The sequence below is a fragment of the Cyprinodon tularosa genome, unplaced genomic scaffold (assembly GCF_016077235.1).
Source record: "Cyprinodon tularosa strain WSP-4 unplaced genomic scaffold, ASM1607723v1 ctg46, whole genome shotgun sequence".
NCBI lineage: Eukaryota > Metazoa > Chordata > Actinopteri > Cyprinodontiformes > Cyprinodontidae > Cyprinodon > Cyprinodon tularosa.
The window spans coordinates 1,432,950-1,452,028 of record NW_024039185.1 but is presented as its reverse complement, the minus strand read 5'-3'; the positions used below and the strand labels follow the sequence as shown (position 1 = coordinate 1,452,028).

The window sequence follows — 19,079 nt, the reverse complement described above, 5'->3', positions numbered from 1 at the left end:
AGGCATTTAGCGCTGCCATCTCCCGCCAGGCTATAAACAACCCTGGAGTCCATGTGGTGCAACTTTAGGTATCAGGCTTCCTCATTCCTCCCTGTCAAACAGTTTATTGTTTGGCACTAGGGATGTCACTTGATTTGTCTTTGTAAGAGGCTGACATCAGTGTGGTCTAAATTTGATGCTGCTGTCTCCAGCTCTTTGTCTCTCTCTAGATCCATTTACCCCCATCCTGCACAGTGGGTTTACCTGACCCTCTCTTTGTTTACATTCCTGCTCATATGAAACCAGTCTGTTATATATTTATTGACAAAAAAAAAGAAGCATTCTGTTCCTGCTACTTCAGTGTTTCAATCTAATCGAATTTCGGGGAGGAATAATACGTAAAGTTTCACTGATTCGTTAGCGTCAGTCTGGAGCTGCTTTTGCAGCTCTGTCCTGCTGGAAGTCAGAAATAGAGCAGTGAAAAGGATCGATGTTGCTTTGGCTGAGAACAGCATGGGTTTGGTGTCCAAATTAATAACTTCAGTATCTATAACGGCTATTTGTCTGACATCAGCGGACTGAAAGGGGGCTGCTTGCATTAACTTCTGCTTTAAGCCTTTAAGTTGCCTAAATTTTGACACCTAAAATTATTTTTTTTTTCAAATGCTGCAGCAACTTCCTGTTCCCAATCATTGGTTTTGCAGAGTTTGAGGTTTATTCCTGATATGAGCATTATATTTGTTGCATCATCATCATTGTTTTCCTTACCTGCTATCTAAAATCACCCTAAATGTAACACTGTTGTGGTGTTTTCACAGTTTGTCACATTAGTGGAAAAAAGCACGCCTTTATCAACTTCATTAAAAAAATCTGTCTGAAAACTGAGATTTATTTTGGTCCTTCTAACTCTCGTAAACCTAAATAAAATCCAGTTTCCTAATTGTGTTCAGATCTACAAATCAACACAACAGATTATAATAACAGCAAGAATCCAGCTGTATCTTTGCTGTTTTAACGATCTAAATGCATGTTTTATTTAATATGGCTTCTGATAAAATGTTTGCCTGCTTCCAGTGTAAGGATGGAGCATGCACCCTGTCAGCTATGACCTCTGGAATCCGACGCAACTGGATTCAGGCCATCATGAAGAATGTGCGACCCACCATTGCCCCTGACGTCACCCGGTAATCCCCGGCCAGGATTAACACCAACCAATGGCTGATGCCACACATGATTTTCTCACTTTATTTATTGAAATTCCTATCTCCTCCTCACCCACTCTTTCCTTCTTTCTCCTCCTGCTCAACTGTTATTTTTTTAAACCTGCTTCCAGGAAAAACATCTCTCTGAAACTGTCCGTTCTGAAGCCCAGGTTGGAGTGCTTGTGTGTTGAATTTCTCCTCAAACAGTGATGTAATTGCTCAGCAATGTTGGTCCCGGCGTGCTTGTTGTCCAGCTACATGTTATGTGATTGAGTAATGTCCCCTCCATGCTTCTGTAGAGACATGCAGCGTCGACAAACTAGAATAATCTGCCCAACACCACAGACTGATGCTAATCATCATTGTCATGTGACTGCCCACTGTGGGGGCTGTGGAAACACAGAACAGATTTAAAATCTCAGCCACAAACAGAGAACCTTTGATCATCTCCATGGTATTTTAAAGCGTTTTTGAGAGTTTTTAAACCTCAAATTTACTTTCAATCAAGACACATTTGTTTGTTACTGAGGCTTCTCTGTTCAAGGCTTTTTCTCCATGGATACCTCAGAGCTTTTTTGACCCACTCCTTCACCTTGACCTGTCTGACCTTCTGCTTGACCTCCCGTGTTCTATATTATATCACATTTCACTTTAACACGTCTATAAGCTCCTTACTGCAACCAGATTCCCCACATTCATCTTCTAGATAGGAGGGTTAACATTTGAGGACGGCTTAACTCTGAATGTTCAGGCTGCTTTCATTCACACTGTCTGCCTTCTGTCTCAGTATTATTGCTTTGACTTGGCTCTATTTATAGTAGTCAGGGTATCTGCAGGTCATAGATAAAAAAAAGCATTTTGTTCCTTTAAATATTTCTCTGGACAGCTGAGTACAAAAATGTGCGATATCAGTCCCAATATTTCAGATTGAATCAAGGTGTCTGCTTTTGTTTTATCGTTTGACACTGACTCAAATGAGGATGCCCAAACTTCTCAGCTTAGTTTTTACAAAGACCATCACAGCCACAACTCTTTGCTTAAAAGAAATCAGTGGCCACCCAATGCCATACATTCAGTGGGCCTCAGTCAAGAAGCGCTATTATGAAAACATTTGTTTTTCCTGCTGCAGACTTGACGTAGGAGTTTTTCCCAATCAGTCACCTCTAATCCGAACCTGGTTTTTCACTAAATGACTAGATTTTTTTTAACTTTGAAGAAACTGTCAATTTTATTAGGCTACATCATTATAAATTATGCAACTCTGCAATTATAAATTACATTTCTATTTGCCGATGAGAGAACTATAAGTCACTACATGCATGCCTGTATCCAGACATCATTGGTTTAATTTGTTAGCATTTAATCAAAAGAAAGAACAGAAAGAAATCAAGCTATTGTTTTAAGAAATTGAAGAGAAAATGGATAGAAATTTCAGCAACATGTTTCTGCTTAAAACTCATCAAATGGTAAAACATGCATCAATTTCCCTCCATGGCGCCGCCTTTGCATTGTTACGTACAAAGTTGAAGGTTTGGGTCTTTTTCATCATATTAAACTTTCAGCGTCTAATAACAACGCATCATTTTTATGTTGATGCTTTTTTATGAGGGAGATGGAGAGTATTAGGAAGGGAAGACAGACGTGTCCTGGAGATGTACTGTACAGGTATTGCTGTGCATTAAAAGGAGATTGTGCAGAATGTTGTCGTTTTGGTTCAGGGCAGACTCATATTAAGCATTTGCATCATGTGGTGCAACTCTCGACTCCATCAGTAGTTTTCATTGACTGTTTATGGATCAAATCATTTTATTCTTTTGAGTTTTTTATTCTATTTTTACTTCTGTAATTTATTGAATTATTCCCCACTGCTTGGCCTTTACTGATCCTTTAATTTTGTTGCTCAGCTCCCAGTCAGCAGAACTTTGATCTATAATTTGCTTCTTCGTCATCAATACCATTTCTTTTAATGAACTTCGTCTGAAGTGTGGGAATTCGTAACCTTACATGGTGTTATTGGGACGGAAATTATGCATATTTGCATTTCTAACGCCCTCACTTACACACAGGTGGACTCCATCAGGTTTTCAATGATAATTTAGGACCATTTACTTAAGTTATGGGAAATTTTGTTTTTTTTGTAAGGGAATTTTGCGACAAGAATACGAACCACAAATTATAATTTACCTATACTGTTACCTATGCAGCAACTCCTCGTTAATAAGCATGTGGGAACAAGTGACTGCATTGAACTGTTACCTATGCAGCAATCTCTCATATTGTGCATGCATGTGCTGACAGTGTAAACGGCTGAACTACTGCAGATATTACTATGCGACTGAAAATATCAGCAAAGCACCATGAAATTATATTTCTTTAGCTTAACCAAATATCTTTGTCAATAATACACAAGGTATAATAATGTTTTTAAATATTTACATGTCCATGTTGAGAAGTTAGGACATATTTTAAAGGTAATGCCTTCATTTAACTTGGTTAAAAAAATGCACATTTTGTTACCATGCCTAAAGGGTATACAAGAACTGACATTTCAGTATTTGCTTATACAGAGAACAAATAATGAATAAAGCTTAGTCACAGTGAAGAGTTATGAACATATTCTGTAATATGTTAAACAAAGGGGAGCGCAGCTACAGCTGCTCTTACCGTGGAGTCTCCTGCTTCTGCTTATCAAGTAGTCGTTCCCTGATGCTTCCACTCCCTGCTGGGTTTTCTGTTGCTGCTGCTCCCTGGTGCAGTTCCACGTACTCCTCTTCTTGTTTCTTATCTTCACATTTTGTTTTATTACAACCACTAACTGGGCTGGAGTGTGAGAGAAAATAAAGCTATCATGGTCGATACTGATGGTGCATCAGTATTGGGGCATCCCTATTATACATGTGTGTTAGGTTCAGACTGACGTACTTAAATATTGATTTCAGATCATTTTGATGGTGGTGGCTGACAGTAGGTTAAAACTCCAACTATGGCTCTGAGAAAATTTGCTGATTGCATAGAGAATGTTTTTAATTCATAAAACCCATCCTACTGAAATATGTTAAGCCGGGCATCATCTCTTTTATTTCTTTACATTTCTTCTTTCATCAATATGCTGGTATACAGCATTCTGAAATTAAATCTCTATCCTAATGTATCCATACAGGTTCCACTTTCCATAAGTATTTGTATATTTTCTAATCTACTGACATGCACCTTTGTGTGGATTCAGTTCAGTATTTTTGCAGATACTCTGCATTATCATATTATCATTAATCGTTAAAAAAATCTGAACAAGGGATTTCTAGTTTCCAAATACCGCTCACCAAATAGTTTATTCTTTTTCCTTACAAGGTCATTTAAGTAATGAAGGGTTTTCTAGAGTCCCAGATAAAGTCAAACTGCCATTAGATGTTGAAGCATTAATCACATCAGTGAAATCAACTATCCCCAATGCCACCTGTGCGTTGCTTCCTCCATTGCGTTTGTCAAAGGCATGTTGTCCTGCTGAGCAGAAGGCTTTGCTTTTGTTTCTTTCGGTTTACCAGAAAGAGCTTGTAAATATGAATTGTTCTAAAATAAAATGGATACCATTAAAGCTATTTTTGCGCAGACACGCTAGTAATTTCCCTTTGATTCTTAACATTATCAATAAAGGGAAGAAAGAGAACCAAAGCCAGTTGGAGATCTAAATAAAAAATATAAATAAGCTGCCTATTCTGGTGGGATTGAATGAAAATTTTAAAATGAAAAAGTTTTAAAAATCTTAAATTTAAATAGGACCCTGCAGAAACCCTGCAATTGCACAGCTGTAGATGGTGTCTTGTATGGCCATGTCCAGCAAAGCTTTGCTTAAATGTTTTAAGCTGATATAAAATTCTTGGGTTTAAACACTGCATTAGATGTTCATATGTTTTTTTTTTCTTCTCTTGATTCAGATCTGTCCCTGATGAAAATATGAAAGGCCAACAGGTAATGCTGGAGCCATGTCCACAGGTGAACTCTGACCCAGTGCCCAAGTCTGATGAGCCCAAACAGTCACTGGGCAGCAGCGCCACCACTCCTCCATCTGAGCCACGTAGGAAAGGAGTCCGTGAGCGAAGGCGAGAGGGTCGCTCAAAAACCTACGACTGGAACGAGTTTAAAATGGAAAAGAAAGAAAAACCTGTAAAAGAACGAGCGGACACAGTTGATCTCAGCTCCACACTCTCTACAACTTCCTCCTGCTGCTCGCCTTCTTCCTCTGCCTCCTCCTTGGCATCCTCTCCTGTGTCTTCCTCCTCCCTGAGAACCTCATCCATATCAGCTTCTCTCCCTTCTAATGTGAAAGAGGAAGAATTCTTATCTAGAAGTAAAGAGCAGGGAAAAATGGATGTAGACCACTCAAGAGACATTAGTCTAAAAGGTATAGACACACCAGACAGCGTAGCCCCAGACGTCCAAGAAGAAATCGAACAACGGTGGCATCAGGTGGAGACGACACCATTAAGAGAAGAGAAACAGGTGCCAATATCCACAGCTTTAGGAAACACTGAGCGACTCCCTGCACATGAGCTTGCCGCACTGCTAGACAAGGAGGTGGGTCTGATACATGGGATGCATTCTTGGTTCCTGTGTTAAATCTAGCTCTTTAGATTTACATTCCATGATAAAGAAAACTTTACACAATCTTTAGAACAAACTCTGTCTTACTTTCCTACCTTTAAAATGGTCTAGCTCTAAACTATGGCTGCCTACAAGTGCAAAGAGTTAAATGCCCCAAAAACAGAAACAAAAAACAAACTGAAGTGCAGCAGATCAGTAAGCGAAGTTATCTAGCCAATCAAATGGGATTCTGGCATAATTACTTATGAAAATATTTTCCTATTTCTAAATAATGTAAAAGCTTATGATTACCTGATTAAATATATATGCAGGAAAACATCTCCTTTTTTCCCCCCTTCAATTTTCTCCTGGTTATCGAGCTAATGTCTTTACTGAGACTTTGATCCTATCTAACTTGGTGGTGGACTCCCCCTAGTGGTTTCCTTTATCCCTATTTTCTTTAGAGTTTGTCTCATTCATGTGTTTGCGGTCTAGCTTTCTGCACATTTGCACCTCATGGCAACTTTAGAGAACTGCCTTGAAAAAGAAAAAACTTCAAAACATGTCAAATGAATAATATTCATGAGCAGCAGAAGAGTTGGTGAAGTTATTGATGTGCAACTGATGATGAACTGTAGAATAACAAATATCTTTGGACATATCGCTTGAAATAGGACATTTTTAGCTTATTAAACATGTAAAAGCTGCACAGGGTCAATGGATGTGAGACTTGTTTGTTAAAAGATAATTCTGTCAAATCACTTCGACATTGACCAGAAACAGTTTGATTTATTTTACAAAGAAATAGAAGAAAAAATCTGTTCTACTCTTTGCTTTTTTTTATAGTTGGGGCAAAAGCAAAAGGAGCTGGACAGACTACAAGAGCAGAACAACCTGTTAAAAGAGCAACTGGAAGATGCTCTTGGGAGAGAGCAAAGTGCCAGGGACGGATATGTATTACAGGTATGTGCAGATCTGTACAGGTACTTTGTACTCGACATAGATGCTACAGAAGGGAGGGAACTGTTCAGTTTACAAATCAATGATTAGATCTAGATTATGCTATGATCACCAACAGATCATCTCTCATCTTAGATTCCCAAGAACATGTCAAGTATTCATGTCAGTCATACAGTAGAATAAATGGAGATTAATGTTTCGTTGATTAGGCAGTGATGTTCAATGCTAATCCAATTGTACCAATAGGTTAAAGCCACTGTAGTTCTTTCGTAGTTAAAAATGATCACTTGTAATAGATTTCCAGTACTTGTTCTTGTTCAATATATTTTTATCTTAAAGTGGTCATAGAATGCAAATCGAGTTTACGTTGTCATAGATGAATAACGATAGTTCAGTGGGTGAAATGGATGCACAGAGAAGTTCAAACCCCATCGACACCTTTTCTCTACAAATCTCACAATTCTAAACTTCCACCATAAAACAGGCGAATTTAGACAAAGCACCGTCTGAATTCGCATGAATTTGGCACTCCAAACCCGTCCCGGCTACCGTCACCGGGTCGGGTTTGGTTGCTTCGTCCCCCGCTGGCTCCCTCCCCTGTCCGCCGGAGTACCTGAGCTGGCACTGCTGCACTGTATTTGACCAAAATCACAGATGACTTTGAAATTCCCCCCAGACATTTTTTTAAGTATGAAAAGTAGGACATTTCCGAAGAAAAGAGGATGTCTGGTCACCCTACCATATCAACAATTTGATGTTTCAGTGAGTTTTTGCTGTTATGATGCGTCTTTGCTCAGCAGCTTCGCCAGTTGTAAGCCAACCAATCAGCGCACAGCTCTTCTAAATATTCATGAGCATACCATAAAAGGATGAAAACCTGTCGTTTCATTCTAGGCCTTTAAACCAGGCTTGCATAAGGCCTCATAGAACAGCAAATATGCTGTTTTCAGCCCAACAAACTTTACATACCCTATTCAAAGACCTTAAGGACCAGCACCAAATACCCTATATAATCTTTCTATGACCACTTTAATGTTTTCCCTGTTACAGTATTTGGAAAAAATAGTCATTTTGCTTGATACACATGTTAACCCCAATTCCATAAAGTCCAAAATTATCTGAGGTTTGGGGAAAGTCAAATGTAGGTCTAAGGTTTTTGTGATGAAATTCAAAATTTTGGTTGGAGACGATGTGTGTTAAACTAATAGTGGGACTTGGGTCTATTCTCTTAAACTTTAATGCATGGTTGTGGTGTTTTTTAAGCATGATTTTTTCACTAACTTGTTCTAATCGAGTTTCACATCTCTTGGGAAAATAACTGATTTGATCTGTTGAGTTTGAGGTGAGTCTGGCTCAATAAGTTTTGCGCTGTGCTTTTTCCTTCTGTTTCTTTAAATGTGTGCTTTCCACCTTTGTGTCTGTATGCTTTGAGTTTGACACATTCATGCTTTAACTATTGTTTAGTTTTTATTCCCACAATGAACTTTCTTTTGAAACTCTTTATTACACCATTTAAGTTTTGTTTGTTTTTTCTTTTTTGCTTCAGAATATGTAGTTTTTTAGGTCCTTCCTTATTTTACAGACCCTTGAAAAAGCACAGTGGAAGCTTGAGAGAACAAAAAAACGGAATATTGGCAAGAAAGGAGAAAACTTACTTCCCTGTTATCCCTGAGATGTGGTTCTCTTTAAATGGTGGGGGAAATGGGGTGATGTGTTTAATGAAAACTGTCTTATAATTTTTTTAAGAGTGCATCACCATCTTCCTCATCCCCACGCAAAGTGCCATGGCAACAGTTACACAAGCTCAATCAAGATTTACAGGGTGAGTTGGAGTCGCAGAAGCGAAAACAGGACCTTGCACAGCAGCAGATTCGAGCATTAAGGAGAAGTTACACTGAAGCCCAGGATGCTGTTGACCGCCATGAGACTGACATTCAAGCTCTGCAGACCAAACTTTCATCTGCTATGGCAGAAATCTTAGCCAGTGAACAGGCCGTTGCTCGGATGCGCAACGAGCTCAAGCTAGAACAAGAGCGGTCAAAAGAACAAGAGGAGGAATATGGCCGCAATGAGGCCACCTTACGAGCCCAGTTAAAGGACAGTGAAGACAGACTCCGTGAAGTTGAGGCAAGTCTTTTGGAAAGAAACCAGGCCCTCAGGCACCTGGAGCGCCAGCAAGCCCTGCAACGAGATCACATTAAAGAGATACAGAGGTTACAAGAGAGACTGCAAGAGGTAACAGCTCGACTAATTGCTACGGAAGAGGGTCAGGCACTAAAGGAAGACCGACTGAGGAACGAGCAACGCAGCATGCAGGAGAAACACGAGAGGGAGAGACAGAATCTGTGTAGAAGATTGGATGAGGCTGAAACTGCAAAGAAGGAAGTAGAGGAAAGCTTGTTAGAGGCTGAGCAACAGATTGAAGCGTTGCTGAGAGGGAGGCAAGCTTCAGGTGTGAAAGAGTACAAAGAGGAAATGTTGAAGATGCAGGAGCAGCTAGACATAAAGACTGACATGGTTGAGACACTGAGGGAAAGTGTGCGAAGGTTGGAGGAGGAGAAAGGCCAGCTGACCTGCCGCTGTCAGGAGCTCCTCAACCAGATCACTGAGGCAGACCGGGAAGTAAACAAACTCAGAAATCGGCTGGAAATCGAGGAAGCAGATTACTGCACCCTGGAGCATTCATATGAGAGGGCTACTCAAGAGTTTCAGAAGATGAGCAAGTTTCTTAAAGAAAAAGAAGATGAGATAAAGCAGACTAAAGAGGTGTATGAAAGGCTGATGGAACGTAAAGAGGAGGATCTAAAAGAGGCTCTTGTCAAAATGACTGCCCTTGGCTCCAGCTTGGAGGAAACCGAACAAAAGCTGCAAGCAAAAGAAGAACTTCTTTGTCAAAGTCTTAACACTAACACTGAGCCCTGCAATTCTGAAGATTTACAAGCCAAACTTGTGGTTGCAGAAGACCGCATCACAGAGTTAGAGCAGCACCTCACTGCCCTGCAGCTAGGCTATGCTGACCTTTGCTTGGAAAGGAAGCAAATCCTGGACCAGGACAAAAGTGGAACACTTAAAACATCATCTCCTTCATCATTAAGTACAGAGCACTCCATTGAGAACTCTTCCAAGATGGAGAACATATCTGATGGGAAAGACTTTGAAGCTAAGAGACCAAGGATACGATTTTCAAGTATTCAGTGCCAAAAATATATTGAATCTGAAGAAGTAGATCCCACCCATGATAGCAGTGATTACGTTGAAAGCTACCAAACAAACCAAGATCCAAACGTGGACTTTCAATTGGCTGGTGAAAACATCTCAGACATAGCACTTTCTCACACTAGTGACCCAGAGAAGTTTATCGCCATCATACATGCACTGGAAACAAAACTACTTGCCACTGAGGATAAGCTAAGAAACCTCACACAGAACCTAGATGTGCAGCCAGCTGCAGGAACTGCTGACATGTCAAACATTGTTCCTAAGAATGCAGAAAATGTGCCTTGCTCAACACAGGGGATTGGTGGTGTTGAAGGTGGGGAGAGTAGTACTGCTCTCAAGCATTATACCAATGCCTTGGTGTGTGTTGAAAATGGCCGTGAAAAAGTAAGGGCTATACTTAGTGGCTCCCATGTTACCACTGATTTACAGCTTCACTCACTTTCAGAGATAGAGAGTGATTTGTTTGGTGCCTCTCTGCACATCAGACAAGGCCAAAAGACCTTGGAAGAGCAGTCACCAGATGTCCATCAAGATCAAACCCCAGAGATTGTAGACAATGAAGCACTTCTTCTCTATGCCAAGACCCTGTCATTCGAAGCCATGGTTTTAAACAAAATGGCTGTGTTGATACAAACCTCAAAGTCTGACCTGTTGCAAGCCCTCGTTGAGATATGGCAGAATTTGGAGCACATTAAATCAAGTGAAAAGGACTGCTTGGCAATAGTATATGCTGATGTATTAACCAGGAAGCTCCTGTTGGAGAGTACATTCTTGATGGAGTTGGAAAAATCTGATGCTGATGCTGATGCTCCTGGATTCAAAGATAATGAAGCAACTGGTGTAGATCGAACCATTGTTGACGCCCTTTTCAAGGCAGAAATTGCTTTCTCAATGGAAAACCTCAAACAATGTTATGAAGAGAAATTGAAACTGCTCAAAAGTGAGTTGACTGATGCCCACAATAGGCTTTATCAAAGAGAAATGGCTCTTAAAGCAATTTTTGATGCTTCGAAAAGACCCGACTTAAAATCTGTAATCAAGGATGTAAAAATGGACCTTGGTGTTGGCAAACAGAAGTTGGCTGACATTCGCCCTCCTGAACTCGCTCCCTACATGGAGCAGATTGAGATGGAGGAAGCTAGAGATTTGGCCGAGGAAACAGTTGATAGACACTTGGGAAGTTTGATGCCCTGTTGTGTCGATCAGTCTATTGAATTATTTCAAAACACTCATGACAACCTGGCTAATGAACTCCAAAGGCAAGCAGAAATCCTGCAAAGGTATGCTAAAGAGATAGAAGGCGGTAGAAGCAGCCCTGCACTTTCCAAAATGATCCAGGGTGTTTTGGGACACCAAACATCTCAGAATGTTACGAGCACCTCTCTTTGTATGCGTGAGGCCCTTATACATTCTCAAGTGGCCTATGTGGCATGCAGGTTACGGGCCATACACGAGCAAGAGTTGGACTTGTGTAAGCAGACTAGTCAGAACATGGAAGCTCTGGTGCAACAGCATGCCTGCAAAGTCGCAGAAATCCAAGAAAAATATGAGGTTTCTCTACAAAAGGAGCAAGAGAACTTCTCCCAAACTATGGTCACACTCCAGAAAGAGAACGAAATCTTGAAGAGTGAGCTCAGCACACGTGTTAACCAGCTCACCCAGCAGCAGGAGCAAGTGGCTCTCCTGGAACATCGTTTCCGGAAGGAGACAGAGGAGCTGAAGGAAAAGTGTCAAAACGAGCTCAGCCAAGCAGAGCGTTGCCTTGCATCAACAGAGCTAGCACTCATGGAGACCACAGCTGACAGTCAGCGGAAGCTTGAGGTTCTGCTGGGAGACATAGACAGCATGGAGGAACGTCATAACAGTCATGTTACGAAGCTGGAAGAGCAATTTAAAGACAGGATCACCGAACTTCAACGCATTCAACAAGAGGAGTTTGATAAGTTGCATTCCCAGTACGTCGAAAGCAGTCAGGGTGCCGAAAAACACCCTGAAGTCCTTCTCTCACATCATTGTGAGGAAGTTGAGACGCAGATGGAAGAGGAAGAGCAGGGGAAGAGGGTGAATGCACAAAACATGTCGGAGATGGACTCCATGGTGGTTCTTAAGGACCGAATCCAGGAACTGGAGACTCAGATGAATAGCATGAAGGATGAGCTGGAGAACAAGCACCTGGAAGGAGACGTGGCCAGCCTGAGAGAGAAATACCAGAGAGACTTTGAAAGTCTTAAGGTTTTTCTTCTTTCTTTATATCAGAGTAATTTACATATGTAAAGGAGAGAAAAATAGTTAGAGATTTAGTTACTTTATTTATTGTTTTACTGGGAAATGGTGTGATTTTTACATTTTAAACTGGAACTGCAAGTTAGGTCAAATTCAACCCAGCTGTAAAAGTACAATACAAGTTAACTAATGACCACATGGGAGCTCTTGTTCCCTACGTCTTTGTTTTGTAGTTATTCAAACTACACTTTTTCAGAGGATCTAATGTTCAATCTAAAGCCTATTGCTTATAGGTGAGGAGTTCAAATTAAATCAGCTGGAAAAGTTAACTTAGCTGATGAGTCTCATCAATGTATGCTGTAGAGATGCCGTATTGGAAAAGCTCTGGATTGTTTGTGTAGTGTATTTTTCTTTTTGGTCAAATATAAGGGAACATTTTTTTATTCTAATGCTGAATAGCTGATTACAGCATATTGATTCATTATTATCAGACAGATTACAGTTTTGTGTTTCTGATGATAACTTACCTTATGTGTAATTTGGAGTACCACAAAGACCTGTGCCAAGGCCAGTTCTTTTTCCATGATTGTGTCCATTTGGTAAAAGTATTAACCAGCCCATGGATCTAAGATACAAATTCACTCACTTTACCATGACTAGAAATTGTATAAAGAATTTTGAAACTTCATATCTTAATTATTTTCTTCAATATTCAGTTAAACTTCATTTGATAACATTTTTACAAGTTATGATTAGATTGTTTTATGTTATAGTTTGAGTTAAACTAGGCTCTGTGTAATTGGGTCTGAATCTGAGTCAATGGTTGGTTTTGTTTGAGTGAATTGGATTTATTTAAAGAGATATTGATATAAATTGGACAGGCTTTTGCTGTAAATTATGGCTAAAAGAGAAACTAAATTAAATTGGAGTTGAACTTGTCTTAAATAGAAATTGTTTTTCTTTGTATATATAATTTTATTCTTGAAATGTAAAGCTATGTTTGGTTATGCAAGCTTCATCTGACTAAATGGAAAACCAACCAAGGAGAATTCAAAGGAAAACCAGGCTATATTTATTTAGTTTTGGAACCAAGCAAATAAAACATGATTATTGAATGAAGGAGATCAAACATGCATCCTAAGGTTGAAGTATAATCCTGTATTTTTTTTTTATTTCTACCCTTTGAGTAAGCATTAAAAATCCCACCATTTCCCATGTCCATTTATGTTCTGAATTAGTCTTTAAATCAGTTAAACTCTTCTGGGCAACAGCTTCTCTGCTTTAACTCTACTAACATAGCTGGACTTTAGATCCTATTCTTTCCTTGGCTTGTCATCCCTTCTGCATGCCACCTAGTAAACTATTATTAGATGTTGCTTTCAATGTCTAGTCATAAATAAATCACATTGTGTCAAAATGCATGTAACTTACTTCCAGAAATGCTAAATGTTGGAGCTTTCTTTTCCTAGGCCACATGCGAGCGTGGTTTTGCTGCAATGGAAGAAACCCACCAAAAGGTTGTAGAAGACCTCCAGCGGCAGCATCAGAGAGAGATTTCAAAGCTCATGGAGGAGCGAGAAAGATTGCTGGCTGAAGAGACTGCTGCTACTATTGCTGGTGGGAAAATTGCAGCTTATTAACAGCCTAATTTATGTTAAATGGAACGCTTATTAAACATGTGTTACCTTTCTTCAATGTAGCTATTGAGGCAATGAAAAATGCACACAAGGAGGAAATGGAGAAGAACCATCGCTCCCAGTTGAGTGGTCTTAACTCTGATGTTGACGAGCTCCGTCTGGAATACGAGTATGTTCTGCCTAGACTTGTTTAACATTGTGTTATAAATTGAACATCAGCTGGTTCATGTTACCTGGGTATCAGTTTGTCCATGGTTTAATCTCTGATTTTTTTTTTTTTTTAAGGGAAGAGCTCCAGTCCATTCAGAGAGAACTGGAGGTTTTGTCGGAGCAGTACTCCCAGAAATGTCTGGAGAACGCTCACCTGGCTCAAGCACTGGAGGCAGAGAGACAGGCCCTCCGGCAGTGTCAGAGAGAAAACCAGGAGCTGAATTCTCACAACCAGGTCAGCAACCTGCTGATATTCTACATGCATGGAAATACATTTCCATCTACAAGTTCAATATGTCACTTTCTTTCCTACAGGAGCTAAATAACAGACTGTCTGCAGAAATCACTCGCATGCGCTCATGTTTCAGCGGTGAAACTGCTCTCTCACCCATTACTCATGGCAAAGATGTTTATGAACTGGAGGTATGAGTTCACCTACGCTCCCATAACTAAAGACATACACTAAGAAGTAGAAGATGGCCTATATGAGCTTTTGTTTATATTGCGTAGGTGCTGCTACGAATAAAGGAGTCAGAGATCCAATATCTTAAACAGGAAATCCACTCTTTGAAGGATGAGCTGCAGTCTGCTTTGAGGGTGAGCAAATTTGAAATGATTGTTAAATAAAACTGGAGGTATAAATCTTTAATACTCTTGTTTTAATTAAAATCAATTGTTTTGCCAGGACAAGAAGTACGCCACTGACAAATATAAGGACATATATACAGAGCTGAGCATAGTTAAAGCAAAGGCTGACTGTGATATCAGCAAACTGAAGGAGAAGCTGCTCATGGCCACGGAAGCATTAGGGGAAAGGACTGTTGATGACGCAGTTACATCTGGATATGGTTTGTAAAAATCATTTCTGTTATCAATATCCTATCCAACTTTATTTATATAGCACTTTAAAAATCTACAGGACCAAAGTGCTGCATAAAAGCAGAAATACAAACACTTTGTAATGCAATAGATTATTTATAAAAGCACTATAAAAAAAATAAGTGAAAAGCGATATTAAAAATATGAAACTAAATCACTAGAAGCAGATGTTTTAGTTCTTGTTTGAGTCTTCAACTTAAGTTGCTTCTGATGCAACTTTAAAGGCTTGTGCACGAAGAGAAATTGGCTTTTTATGCCCTCGCATGTGTTTAATAGGTGTGTTCTCTCGGGAGCGGGTATAGGGTTGTGCATGTGCATTTATTATTATTTTTTTTAAAAAAATTGCGAAAATCCTCCGCAATATGTTTGACTTAGATGTAAAATAAAACAGCAGAAATTTCCCATTGCTTCAAATTCTTATGTTTTGAGCAGGTATTTTTTTTTATTGTACTGTAATAATTTTGATTTCTAAAAAGTTATATATACATTTTTTATATGAATCGGCATTTCTCATATTTTGGTTAATTAAATGTAAAAGATAACTATTGATGTTTATGAAATATGAATATTTAAATGTTTATATAGTCCAGATTTGGATTCTGTCTTTAGGCCACGCAGGGACAGAGATCAAGATGTCAGGGAATTGATTAGAAATGATTTTTTGCTGCTGTTACAGACCTGAAACGTGGAAAAATTACTTGACTTCTCCTGACTAAAAGAAAAAAGATTAAGAACTGCATTGCTTGATGTTAATGGTAATTTTTTATTTTTAGACATTATGAAATCAAAAAGTAATCCAGATTTCATGAAAAAGGAAAAGGCGACAGCCTCCAAACCACTGAGAGGCATAAGGTCAAAGGTGAGTGATGATCTTGCATTCTTCCCAAAGTTTGTTTCAGCTGATCTTTGTTCGAACTCCTACTGCCTCCAAAGGAAGCCTGACCCTGGCCTTAATTCGGATGTTTTTATCATGAAGTCTTTTGCTGCGAGTTGGTCATGTGTCTGTTTTGTCCATCAGTCTGTCACTGAACAGGTCTCATGGGATAGCTGACACTCCCATTCTGGGGTCATTTCCCATCCAAGCCCTGCCTAAAGATGTGCTGTAGGTACAACATGATGCAGACCAAAGCATGGCCTAACTATCCTTGCATGGGTTTTCTCCTCATACTCACACTTGTTCTTTCCTTCCCTCTATTTATAGCTGAAAGATGGATATAGGAAATGTAACAGGTTAAAAAAGTTCTACTTTCTTCCCTTTCAGTTAAGTGGAGTTAAAAACGGTTGTGCAATTTGACCAGAAATGAGATTTGGGATTTTTTAATTATCTTCTGCACTAACCAGATTCATTCTTTTCGTGGCTTTAAATGCTCGCTTGTCCAGAGTCCATTGTTGCAGGACTGCAGTGTTGAAAAATGCTAACTTACAGCTTACTTCTCATGCATGGATCTGCACCTTTAACTACAATCTCTTCCCTTTTGTGTGGCGGAGACACACTTTCCCCATATTACTATCTTTTAAAGTGAGAATGTTGGTCTTAGTCTCATTTGATATAAAATTAGCTATTTTGCAAATGCAAATGTCTAGCCCTATTATTAAATGGCCCTTTCTGGAAAGGGAGTCACTTTATTTTATTTTTTTTACATTCATTCATTAATGTTGGTGTTTTATTCCTGCAGTCCCTGGTAAACATGTTTCCATCCTTTAACTTTTTCACCTTATGGGTCACAACCACTAACTCCAATGCCTTTTTTTCCTTTATATGTGACAGAACAGCGCTGTGTAGTTTATAACTGTTAAGAATAATGCAAAATGTTCGATTATTATACTCCTGTCTAAAAAATGTCATGTATTTCTATCTAGGTAAGATCCATTAAGCTTTAGTAGATTGCTAGGAAGCTATTGCTGAAAAACTACAAAACTGGCTTCAAAGGAAGAGTGGATTTTTTTGAAGCTGCATTTAAAAAGTGGAACAGGCCCCTTTTTATTATAATCCACTCATAATGGTGGCTGCATCAGGCTGCAGGGATGCTTTTCTTCAGCAGTTGGTCTGAGCTATGATAGAATAGCTTAGCATGATTAAAATCCAGGGCTAAATTCAAATGAGAATCCTGTGCAAAATGCAATTGCTGCTAATTGATTCTTTCCAATGCTGAGCAAAATGAGCAAGATTTTTAGTTCTTAGATGTACAAAGCTGGTAGAGATTATAAAAAACCTCCAGGTTCTGAATCACAAAGATTCATGTTGATTGAATATAAACACTTGTCAATCTTGTAGATTTATTGGTTAAAAAATGTTTAGAATAAACTTTTATTTATCTATTTTTTTTAGAATAAAGCAGAATATCGCCAGTGAGGTGGATGATTCTTGTGTTACATAATAAACTACTTGGTTCTTGTCTGTCAATCCTAATAAAATACTCTGAAGTTTGAGGATCTAATGTAAAAAAAAAAATTGGAATAAAGGTTAAAATTGGATGTGAATCCTTTTGTGAGACACCATTTATGTTTGTATTAGCAGTGACACCTGTCCTTCAGCATGCCAATATTTATTTTCATGCATATCTTTATTTTATATTTTCATATACTTTATTGTATCTGTTCTGTCCACATGCATCAGGAAAAATATTAATCAGAAATGTTTTGTGATCAACAGAGCCTGAAAGAGGGACTGACTGTGCAGGAACGCATGAAGCTTTTTGAGGCTAAAAACTCCAGAAAGATTTAAATGATGTGTAACTCTAAAGTTCGACCCGTGACCTCGGATAAGCCGACTGAAGCTTTTTATGACAACAACAAATGCGTTACAAAATGTTCAGACCGGGATCTATAGCTGCCATTCATCTAAACTGTTATTTTTTTTTATTAACTGGATGCACATTATAAATCCTGTGATTTTATCTTTTTAATAACATCACATCAATAATCTGTCGAAGTTAGTTGTCAGAAATACTTCCTATTTTCTTTAGTTCTCAGAAATGCCAAAACACTCAACAGTATGAATTATATCCAGTTACCAGTATGAATTATCTGCTGTATTTTATTCTTGTTACAGTGTTTATATCTCATGGTTTTTATTGTGTTTGACGTTGCACCAGTTGAGCTGTACATAACTACTGGTTATGAGTGGAGTAGTGAGTGGTGGTGATCGCTGAGGCATACGCTGTACTTACAGTTTGAACGGTGGTTGAAAAACGATGTGATGCTTCTGTTTGAGGATGAATCCATAGATAATAGGGAAGGAGGAGGGCATGACTGCACTCTTACCACTTGACTACTTGAGAAAGCTTTTTTGTTTTTAAATGGGTTTAGTGACTACAGATCGGTTATTGCAGTGCAACCAAACATGCTGACCGTGTCATATTCAGTGAAAAGCAGTTTTTGTTTGGTAATGGAGTTCTTAATTTCTTTTTAGCTCTTTAATTTGGCTTTGCTTTGACATGGTTTGTGAATGTGCTGTTTGCGAAATGAAACTTTTAGGACCTTGCATGACTGTACATCAAGATTTAAACTGCAGAATGATCATCACCTTGGTTTTTTTCCCCCTATTTTATGCTTTAGTGTGGATGTTTTAAACTGATCAAGCTTTGCTTCTCGCAGATCCTACTGTGTTGATGTTGACATTGAAATGTTTTACTGTAAAGCATCAGCCTGAAAGCACTTGGCCCCTTACCCTGATCGCTTATTTTGGTCTAAATATGCCTCAGCTGAGTGAAAAATAGAAACACCCATGAAACCTGTGCAGCTATGGAAACACACTGTATAGTATTAGAATCACAAATTGTACATATAAGTATGCCATACAGAAAGACTTCTGTTTTGTTTAACTTTTACTTTGCTCAATAGCTCTACATGAAATATATATGAATATTTTTTATTTCTATTTGAATGTATCCTGTCTAATAAATGAAGTGTTTGAAAAACAGCATGCTTTGACTGTCCTGTAATACAGAAAATGTCACGTGTTTCTAATATTTGTACAATTTATTTAATCTGCCAGTAATAAGAATAACTGTTTAAAAAAAGATGCAGTTCAGTCTAAAATTGTGCTAGGCTACAAGTATAATTTGTGAAAAATACACCATTCTGCAGGTATATCCAGAGAGAAGAATGCAATGCTGTGCATAGAGGGAAACATAAAAAAAAAAACACAAGAAAAGGAAAAACATCCATGCATGTCTACATTTACACCTCA

General features: G+C 38.8%; 1 protein-coding gene across 9 annotated transcripts in view; it reads left to right on the top strand.

Annotated features, from left to right (window-relative positions):
• si:ch73-103b11.2 (sporulation-specific protein 15) overlaps positions 1-18,810 on the top strand; it is a 68,162-nt gene extending 49,352 nt beyond the window's left edge. For 5 of the 9 annotated variants that reach the window (XM_038301072.1, XM_038301074.1, XM_038301073.1 and 2 more), the window contains 13 exons: positions 1,054-1,163; positions 1,313-1,363; positions 5,114-5,753; positions 6,606-6,722; positions 8,466-12,170; positions 13,631-13,778; positions 13,862-13,967; positions 14,084-14,243; positions 14,324-14,431; positions 14,519-14,605; positions 14,694-14,856; positions 15,661-15,746; positions 17,541-18,810. In XM_038301072.1, the coding sequence (XP_038157000.1) occupies positions 1,054-1,163; positions 1,313-1,363; positions 5,114-5,753; positions 6,606-6,722; positions 8,466-12,170; positions 13,631-13,778; positions 13,862-13,967; positions 14,084-14,243; positions 14,324-14,431; positions 14,519-14,605; positions 14,694-14,856; positions 15,661-15,746; positions 17,541-17,612 (5,553 nt within the window). In that variant the 3' untranslated portion in view covers positions 17,613-18,810. Of the gene's footprint in view, positions 1-1,053; positions 1,164-1,312; positions 1,364-5,113; positions 5,754-6,605; positions 6,723-8,465; positions 12,171-13,630; positions 13,779-13,861; positions 13,968-14,083; positions 14,244-14,323; positions 14,432-14,518; positions 14,606-14,693; positions 14,857-15,660; positions 15,747-15,905; positions 15,990-17,540 lie in introns of all 9 variants that reach the window. The other 4 variants (XR_005282133.1, XM_038301069.1, XM_038301075.1 and 1 more) reach the window with 4 other exon arrangements.
• The last annotated feature ends 269 nt before the right edge of the window (positions 18,811-19,079 follow it).